General features: G+C 39.1%; 1 protein-coding gene across 1 annotated transcript; it reads left to right on the forward strand.

Annotated features, from left to right (window-relative positions):
• Positions 1–1,546: 1,546 nt before the first annotated feature.
• On the forward strand, positions 1,547–9,797 carry tmem45a (transmembrane protein 45a). Its single transcript, XM_044043209.1, has 6 exons — positions 1,547–1,725; positions 6,993–7,206; positions 8,245–8,457; positions 8,746–8,930; positions 9,080–9,222; positions 9,309–9,797. The coding sequence occupies exons 2-6, from the start codon at positions 7,011–7,013 to the stop codon at positions 9,403–9,405; spliced, it is 834 nt and encodes a 277-aa protein (XP_043899144.1). The 5' UTR covers positions 1,547–1,725; positions 6,993–7,010; the 3' UTR covers positions 9,406–9,797.
• Positions 9,798–10,185: the final 388 nt, after the last annotated feature.

A 10,185-nucleotide genomic window follows, 5' to 3' on the forward strand; every position in this document is an offset into this window, starting at 1 on the left:
GAGATACTTAGTCATACATATGACATACTAAGTCATAAATATGAGATACTTAGTCATAAATATGACATACTAAGTCATAAATATGAGATACGTAGTCATAAATATGACATACTAAGTCATACATATGAGATACTTAGTCATAAATATGACATACTAAGTCATATGAGATACTTAGTCATAAATATGACATACTAAGTCATACATATGAGATACTTAGTCATAAATATGACATACTAAGTCATAAATATGAGATACTTAGTCATAAATATGACATACTAAGTCATAAATATGAGATACTTAGTCATAAATATGACATACTAAGTCATAAATATGAGATACTTAGTCATAAATATGAGATACGTAGTCATAAATATGAGGTACTAAGTCATAATAACAATAATAGTTATAGTTACAGGAGCATGTCATAGGGTACTGCATCACCTCGCTTCACTACAAACAAAGTCCAAAAAACAACAAATGTTTTTTAGAGGACACATGACAACCATTTCCTCAGGTTTTTACCAATCAAGAGGGCACTTCAGTGCACAGTGTGTTTGTGGTGGGAGGTGGGCACCAGCCCCCCCACACGCCACTATCAGATGGTAGAAAGAGTCCTCCTCTTTTAGCTCCGATGCTAATCCTGCTTGAGAGGCTGAAACAAGGAAAAACTGATTTTAGCCACTTAATAAAGCACTCAGTTAAAAATGTACATCAACTACGATATCTTAAGATCATGTTCATGTCTTTATCTCACTGTGAGACGGACTTTTCCAACAGGAAAGTGAAGTTTGTAAACCACTCACTCTCTCACACCAAAGTCCAAAGAGAAAATCAGTGATTTTAACATCACACAAACACAGAAGTTGTTGATCCACTGCTGTCTCCATCACTGAGTTAAAATCTCTTATTATTGTCATTTCAACATTTAAAATCTTTTGTTCAAAGTGACCACACGAGGCAGCAGAGGACCAGCAGCTCCTGTGTCCCCACCAGCTAAAATCACTGATTTTCTCTCTGGACTTGGTGTGGGCTGTTTTTAGCATTTTTCTTGGATGAACATAGATCAAAGCAAATGAGATTCCGTTGCCCCAGGCAACACATTAACAAAAAAGATAAGAGTCAATCAGGTGATTTGTTTGTTTGTTTGTTTGTTTGTTTGTTTGTTGTTTGTCTCACATGCTGTAAAAGTGTGTGGTGCTGTGAAGTGGAGAAAGTGTGTTTTTAATTGTCTTATTCCTTCAGTGGTGTGTGTGTGTGTGTGTGTGTGTGTGGACGTGCTACAGCTCTTGTCCTCGTGTTTCCACTCGGCTCGGCTCAGTTCGGCTTCCTTCGGCTCGACTCGTCGTCTGGATGGAAAGATAGCGGGTTGTTTTTTTTTTCCACAGAGAGAGGAGGGACGAACAGGCGGAGTGAAAGTGCACACGTGGACACCGGAGACTGACGTGCAGCCTCAGCCAATCACAGCGCGGGCCGATGACGTCAGCTGCCTCAGACAGCCAATAGAAGAGCGGGAGGCTGAGCGTGTGCGGTGTGCGGAGTGAGGAGAGAGGAGAGAAGAGCCAGAGCAGCAGCGGTTTTCTTCAGCTTCGTCTGCTGAGATTGTTTTTTCATACCGGAAGTTATTTACATGAGGACAAACATGAGGAAACTTTGATTTTTCTGCTTTTCTTTTTGCTCCCAGAAACTTTTTGTCTGTTTGTCATCTGCTCGCTGATTCACGCACTGGTAAGAAAAAGCACTTTTTGTCTTCGCTAAAGAGGAATCTGCTCTTTATTTACATCTGCTTACTTTTATAGAAACATTCTTCATTCTTCACATTATTCAATACTTTTTCCTGATGTTATCTTTGTTGCATATATAACATTTCCATGGTTACACTTTACAATAGAGTTTTACAGTTCATAATTATTATTTATTACACATCTTTACGTTTTACAGTTTCATTCTATTTTTCTACTTTATTCTATGTATATTGTGTGTCTATTGTTCTAAAATAAATGTTAGACAATCATCAAGTAATTGAATTTAACATTAATAGTGAGTTACACGGTTACATGTGTATCAGAATCAGGTAAAGTTAACACAGTAACCGCGATTTAATCTGATTATTGGTGCAGAAAACCCAATAAATATTAGGAAAGAAAATAAAAAATATGATTAAAAAAGAGAAATCCATGATAACAAGGGATCTGATCTAAATATATCCAAATCTATATAGATATATAAAGTTTCCTGCTTTTTTAAAGGCTGCTGCGTTGACAATCATATCATCATCAAATTTAGTTACTGTGTTATAGCAGAATGTGACTGTATTCAGAGTTAATGTGACTGTTTGTAACACACGTAAATATCCTTCATTTAAATGTATAAAAGAAATGAAAGCTGATAACAAGTGTATATTTTAAGATCATGTAATACAGACCATAAACAGTAGATTCTATTTTATTTTAGAGGGTATAGACTGATATACAGTATACATGTGAACTCGTCATTTTCACCAAATGTTTATTTAAACATATACACATAAAACTGAACAAAAAATTTGTTTTGGGACCCCAAAAATGTCTAAAAAAAACAACAACCTAAACATCTTTGTAATTATACAGAATGTTTAGTTTAGTTTATTTTGAGACTGGTTTAGTTTTAATTTAGGGACCGTGTATAAATGACATCTCAGCTTCATCTCAGTGGAGAAAACAGAGTCTTTGTACCAGATTTAGCTTCAAGTCTATTTTCATCTGTCACCTGTGAAAGTTTTAATGTCTAATGAACACATGAGGGTCAAACACACACACTGTTCATACAGCTATACTTTTAAAGACTCTGACTCATTCTTTTGAACAAAGCCTTATCACTAACCAGTTAATGACTAACACTAACCTTAACCTAACCACAATTCAAATCTTAGTCCTAAACCTTAACCAGTTCCTCAGTTAACTAACGTGCTAGACAGTAAACAGTAGAGACTTTTATTTTGACGTCTATGAACAGTAGAGACTTTTATTTTGACGTCTATGAACAGTCGAGACTTTTATTTTGACGTCTGTGGGCAGTAGAGACTTTTATTTTGACGTCTGTGGGCAGTAGAGACTTTTATTTTGACGTCTGTGGACAGTAGAGACTTTTATTTTGACGCCTGTGGACAGTAGAGACTTTTATTTTGACGTCTGTGGACAGTAGAGACTTTTATTTTGACGTCTATATTTCACTGTCATGTGACACGTAGCTGTTTCATGAGTTCTTTCTTTATGAGTCTTCATAAACTTCACTGTCGGCCGTAAAACTGTAAGAATAGACTGAGGGAGTGTTTGTTTGTATGCAGCAGCAGCAGAGCAGGGGCGGGTGGAGACAAGAAGCATTTATCTTGTCAAACTGGGTTGTTATGAGCAGCCAATAAATCGTGGAACAGTGTGAATGAGTGAATGATGCAGTAAAAAATTTGCATTTGTAGCAAAAGTGACATTTGAATATTCACATGATAGTCAGTGAAGGTAACGTGATGCATTTAAAGACCCGGGTAAATTCTGCAGGACGAGTGGAGAGACCACAATACGATATTTAAGTCATCATGATAAGATATTATCACAATATATAGTCATCGCGATTGAAGTCACGATACTGAAGTCACGATACAATGTTCCCACGATACTGAAGTCACGATACAATGTTACCATGATACTGAAGTTACGATACAATGTTACCATGATACTGAAGTCATACAATGTTGAAGTCACGATACAATAATGTACCATCAATGAATGTTACCCGCGATACTGAAGTCGATACAATGTTAATACAAAGTCACGATACAATGTTACCATGATACTGAAGTCCGCGATACAATGACGAAGTCGCGATACAATGTGATACTGAAGTCATACAATGACCGAAGTCGATACAATCCACGATACTGTCACGATACAATGTTACCACGATACTGAAGTCCGCGATACAATGTTACCCGAAGTCACGATACCGATACATACAATGTTACCGATTCACGATACAATGATACTGATCACGATACAATGTTACCATACTGAAGTCACGATACAATGTTACCCGCGATACTGAAGTCGCGATACAATGTTACCGCGATACTGAAGTCCGCGATACAATGCGATACTGAAGTCACGATGCAATGTTCCCCGATACTGAAGTCACGCGATACACGATAAAGTCGCGATACAATGTTACCGCGATACTGAAGTCAATGATAATGTTACCCGCGATACTGAAGTCAATCGGTACAATATTTATACAATGATATACGATACAATGGTACCGATATTGAAGTCTACAATGTTAACTCGATATTGTCGCGCGATACAATGCGATAACCATACTGAAGTACGGTGGTACTGAGATATGTTACTACTGAAGTCATACGTTATATAATGTTACGATACTGAAGTCACGATACAATGTTACCACGATACTGAAGTCACGATACAATGTTACCACGATATTGAAGTCACGATACACATATTGATCGCGATACAATGTTAACACGATATTGAAGTCACGATACAATGTTAACACGATACTGAAGTCACGATACAGTGTTACCACGATACTGAAGTCACGATACGGTATTACCACGGTACTGAAGTCACAATGATATGTTACCACGATACTGAAGTCACGATACGGTGTTACCACGATACTGAAGTCACCATACGGTGTTACCACGATAATGAAGTCACGATAAGATATTACCACGATACTGAAGTCACGATACAGTGTTAACACAATACTGAAGTCACGATACGATATTACCACGATACTGAAGTTATGATACAGTGTTACCACAATATTGAAGTCACCACACGATATTATTGTGATATTACACAGATGAAGTCACAGTAAGTGATTGACTCGTTATAATCACTGAAATCATCGTCCTCACAGATGTTGTTGATTAAATCACTCAGACACTCAGCAGCTCTCCAGCCAGGTGATGTGAGGAGTGGTCGTCATGGTGACTCAAGTGTTTTCCTCAGTGTGGAGAGGACACACATAAAGACACAGTATCTGTTAGTGTCCACTGTGTCCTTTAATATTCTGTATTCTGTGCACTCATTCACACTCTCTACTTCATTGGTAAAGTCAGACCCGGTGAATGAATGAATGAATGAATGAATGAGTGAGTGAGTGAGTGAGTGAGTGAGTGAGTGAGTGTGTGAGTGGTGACAGCATGAGGAGGTGGATGACAGATTGTGTGTGAAACCTGGTGAGAAGAACACAGCCACATCAGTCAGGTGTGCTTTTATCTCACGAGGAAATGAAGGCTAATGATTGCAAAGTGGCACGCGGGCAGAACTGTGCTTTATAGAGCAGCAGGTCACATGTGTCAAGCAATAGTACGAAACTTACAACATCACCGACATGTCCACAGCAGGGACTTCAGTTTAAGTCCACGATATCTACGTCACATGTTCACGTCTTTATCTCACTGTGAAACAGACTTTTCCAACAGGAAAGTGAAGTTTGTAAACCACTCACTCTCCCACACCAAAGTCCAGAGAGAAAATCACTGATTTTAACATCACACACACAGGAGTTGTTGATCCACTGCTGCCTCCATCACTGAGTTCAAGTGTCTTATTTTTCGACTTCGGTGTTTCCAAGCCTTTGTTCAGTTGACCTCAGTGATATAAAGTGACCACACGAGGCAGCAGAGGACCAGCAGCTCCTGTGTCCCTGTGAGCTAAAATCACTGATTTTCTCTCTGGACTTTGGTGTGCGAGAGTGAGTCTTTTGTTAAGTGGGTAAAATCCTGTTTTTCTTGTGTCAGCTCCGACTGTGTGACTCCACCTCACCTTAATAACATCTGAACAATGCCTCATTATGTGTCATTATGGTGTGTAAATGAAGCGCTGCCTCAGTAAAACACTGTTATTAACACTTTTATACAAACTAACGTCCAAATTTAAAATCAACTTAAAGGTGCAGTGTGTAAAATGAAATGAGGCTTTATCAACAGAAATCACCTGAAAATGAAGAACTTGCGCGCAGAACTCGTATTCCCAACACTAACTCATCTATTTATCGGGAACACTTATCTCGATGACTTGCATCAAGAACAGAGTGAGAGGATGAATTCCTCCCCTTCCTCAGATTCATACAGAACGTTAGACACGGCCATGTTGCAGTTTATATGTCCTGCAGAAACTAACAGGAGATGGTGGTGTTTTACTACTGGGCTGCCAACATGCAGCCAATCCTGCACTGGATGTGAGCGGATGATGATGACGACGATGATAATGATGACGACGACGGCGATGATGATGACAATGGACGATGATGATGATGATGAACGATGATGATGACAATGATGACGACGACAACGATGATGACGACGACAACGGCGATGATAACGATGATAATAATGATGACGACGATGATGATGATAATGACAACGACAACGATGATAATGATGACGACGATGATGACGATGTTGACGATGATAATGATGAAGACAACGGCGATGATGACAATGATGACGACGACAACGATGTTGACGATGATGACAATGACGACGACGATAATGACGATGATGACGGGGACAACAACGATAATAATGATGATGATGAAGATGGCGACAACAATGACGACAATGAAGACGATGATGATAAGACTTAGGTGTAAGCTTGAAGCTTGACTAAGCTCCACTTCCCAATCTAGCTAAGTCGTTCCAACAAGTGAAATCAGCTGGCTCCACCTGACGCTTAGTCAAGCCTCACCTGTTAAGCCTCAACTTGTGCACGCCCACAGGGAAAATAAAAAGCCCATTCTAGTCGAGCGCGATAACTGTGAAAAATGCCGAAAAGCAAGGGAAACGAGCGTGCAGAGATGTTCTCTGCAGCGGAGCAAACCCTCCTCATGGAGGTATATGCAAATCAATCATCTAATTGTGGTTTGGTGTACATATTCAATCTTTTATTTTCAATGCCTCAATTTCCTTTTATTATATTTTTTTGTGTTTTCAGGTTCACGGCTCGTTGGTCATGGGGAGCTTTAAAGGCCACGCCCTCCCCGGCAGCTTCTTCTTTGTGGCTGGGATCTGGTGGACGGCAAAGTATGCGCTCTGGCACGCTTCCCGCAGGAACAAGAACTTAGGTTCCACTCGCTTGTCTAGCAGAGTGTCACAGCGCCGCCTGGAGGTCATCGAAAGCTCCATCGTCATCTTCTTCTCTTTTGTCGGTGAGCAGGTTTTTCTTTCACTGTTAACCCTTCTGTGACTATGTGTGCTTCTCAGCACTGTAACTTCATCAGACTCTTTGTGATTTCAAACTAACTACAAGTAGATTTTTGAACTTTAAGTACATTTAGGAATGTTAAGTCGATTTTGGAACTTTAAGTCAATTTTTGAACTTTAAGTAGATTTTGGAATTATAAGTCAATTTTGGAACTTTAAGTAGATTTTGGAATTATAAGTCGATTTTGGAACTTTAAGTCAATTTTTGAACTTTAAGTAGATTTTGGAACTTTAAGTCAATTTTTGAACTTTAAGTAGATTTTGGAATTATAAGATTTTGGAACTTTAAGTAGATTTTGGAATTATAAATTTTGGAATTATAAGTTTTGGAACTTTAAGTCAATTTTTGAACTTTAAGTAGATTTTGGAATTATAAGTATTTTGGAACTTTAAGTCAATTTTGGAATTATAAGTCGATTTTGGAACTTTAAGTCAATTTTGAACTTTAAGTAGATTTTGGAATTATAAATTTTGGAACTTTAGTTTGGAATTATAAGATTTTGGAACTTTAAGTCAATTTTTTTTGTTTTAAGTAGATTTTGGAATTATAAGTCGATTTTGGAACTTTAAGTCAATTTTTGAACTTTAAGTAGATTTTGGAATTATAAGTCGATTTTGGAACTTTAAGTAGATTTTGGAATTATAAGTCGATTTTGGAATGATAAGTAGATTTGGGCATTTTAAGTAGATTTAGGATCTTTAAATAGATTTGGGAATTATGAGTAGATTTTGGAGTGAAAAGTAGATTTTGGAGTGAAAAGTAGATTTTGATAAGTAGATTTAGGAACTTTAAATAGATTTAGGAATGTTAAGTGAATTTTGGATCTTTAAGTAGATTTTAGGAAAAGGGGCAGATGAACATTTCTGGACAAGTCTACAGTAAAATCCAAATGAATCCAGGTGTTGTGATTATCACGCTTAAATCACTTTAAGTAGAAAAGGTTAGAAGAAGAGCTGAGGGTTTCTTGCGCCCCCTGCTGCAGGGATTCTGGCAGAGCAGTTTGCTGATAACGGACCGAAGCTGCACTTGTACGACTCTGTGGAGAAACACTGGGAGGACCTGATGAACTGGCAGCACACCACCATGTACCTGTTCTTCGGCCTGGCCGGGACTGTGACGCTGATCCTCCACACCACAGAGGGCGCTCCTCTGGCCACGGACCGATTAATGCTGGCCATGGCGTTCTTTAACGAAGGTTAACATTTGATTCTCCGTCTTTGTTATGCCCGTGATTCACGTTCAGCATCGCTGTGCGTCTTTAAGCTGTCGTTTGTGTGCGATAGAAATTCGGAAGTCATTTTGCGTAGTGCGTAGTGTGTAGAACAATTTGTGTCGCCACCTTGTGGTCAGAGGATTAAATACAACGCTAAACCAGTGTCAAGAATATTTCCGTATCGATGCAGAGCTTCAAGAAGCTATACAGTATCACACCAAGAAATGTCACCCCCAGTGGTAATGTGGTGTTACTGTTGTGTTGTTGCAGGGTTTCTTTTCTTCTACCACCTCCACGGCAGAGCGATGCTGGACGTCCACGTGCACCAGCTCCTGCTCTACGCCATCTTTGGAGAAGCTCTTGTTTCCTTCCTGGAGGTTTTCCACCGCGGGAACATCGTCCTGGAGCTGCTGCGCTGCACGCTCACCGTCCTGCAGGGAACCTGGTTCTGGCAGGTACTTCTGAGTCTGAACCTGTGTGTGTGTGTGTGTGTGTGTGTGTGAGCAGAAGGTCATGGACGAGATTTAGGAGCATTTGTAACTCGCACACCAAAGTCCATGGAGATAATCAGTGATTTTACATTTCGGTCTCATGTTGGACACAGATTGGTTTGGTGCTGTATCCTCCCAGTGGACCAGACTGGGACCAGAAAGACACTGGAAACATGATGTTCATCACCATGTGTTATTCCTGGCACTTGGCCTTCGCCATGATGGTGGTCAGCGTGATCTACTGCACCGTCAGCTGGTGAGAACACGTCACAGCTTTATTACACTGACCTCCACTGGCTCCATGTCAACACTACACCTGTTTGTTTGTTGTTGTTGTTGTAGTGGGGTTCGATCCAGACTGAAGAGAACTCCTCCGATGGAGATGGGACTCCTGAAACCCAGAGACAGAGACCCAGAGTCCGAGGACGAGGTTTTATGAAGAGGACAGACGTCCAGCTTCATCTCATGTCCATCAAAGTTAAATCAGGGACACAATAACTGAGACGGAATATTAAGGGAGAACAGTTCCTTTCACAGACTTCGAGAATGACGCCGTACGTTTACGAGAATAGAGTGGTAATATTCTTACCTGTTGTTTTAGAAGAGGGGAGTTTGGTGGAATTGTACTTTAGAACAGGTTTCACTACATCATCGTCTTTTCCACAGAAAGAACCAGGAGGACTTGGACGAAACAGCTGGAAGTGGTCGACTGCAGGGTCATTCAGAGCAGTTCTGTGGTTTCTCTAGTAACATGACTGAGAATTGAGTCCAGGTCCGGCGAGCACGCAGTACAGTACGACTTTATTCTCGTGAATTAAGACTTTATTCTCATGAATTAAGACTTTATTCTCCTAAATTAAGACTTTATTCTCCTAAATTAAGACTTTATTCTCCTAAATTAAGACTTTATTCTTGTGAATTAAGACTTTATTCTCCTAAATTAAGACTTTATTCTTGTGAATTAAGACTTTATTCTCCTAAATTAAGACTTTATTCTAAGTTAAGACTTTATTCTAAATTAAGACTTTATTCTTGTGATTAGACTTTATTCTCTAAATTAAGACTTTATTCTTGTCAATTAAGACTTTATTCTCCTAAATTAAGACTTTATTCTCTTGAATTAAGACTTTATTCTCGTGAATTAAGACTTTATTCTTGTGAATTAAGACTTTATTCTTTAAGACATTCTCTAAATTCTTGTGAATTAAGACTTAATTCT

Source organism: Solea senegalensis, linkage group LG14 (genome assembly GCF_019176455.1).
Source record: "Solea senegalensis isolate Sse05_10M linkage group LG14, IFAPA_SoseM_1, whole genome shotgun sequence".
NCBI lineage: Eukaryota > Metazoa > Chordata > Actinopteri > Pleuronectiformes > Soleidae > Solea > Solea senegalensis.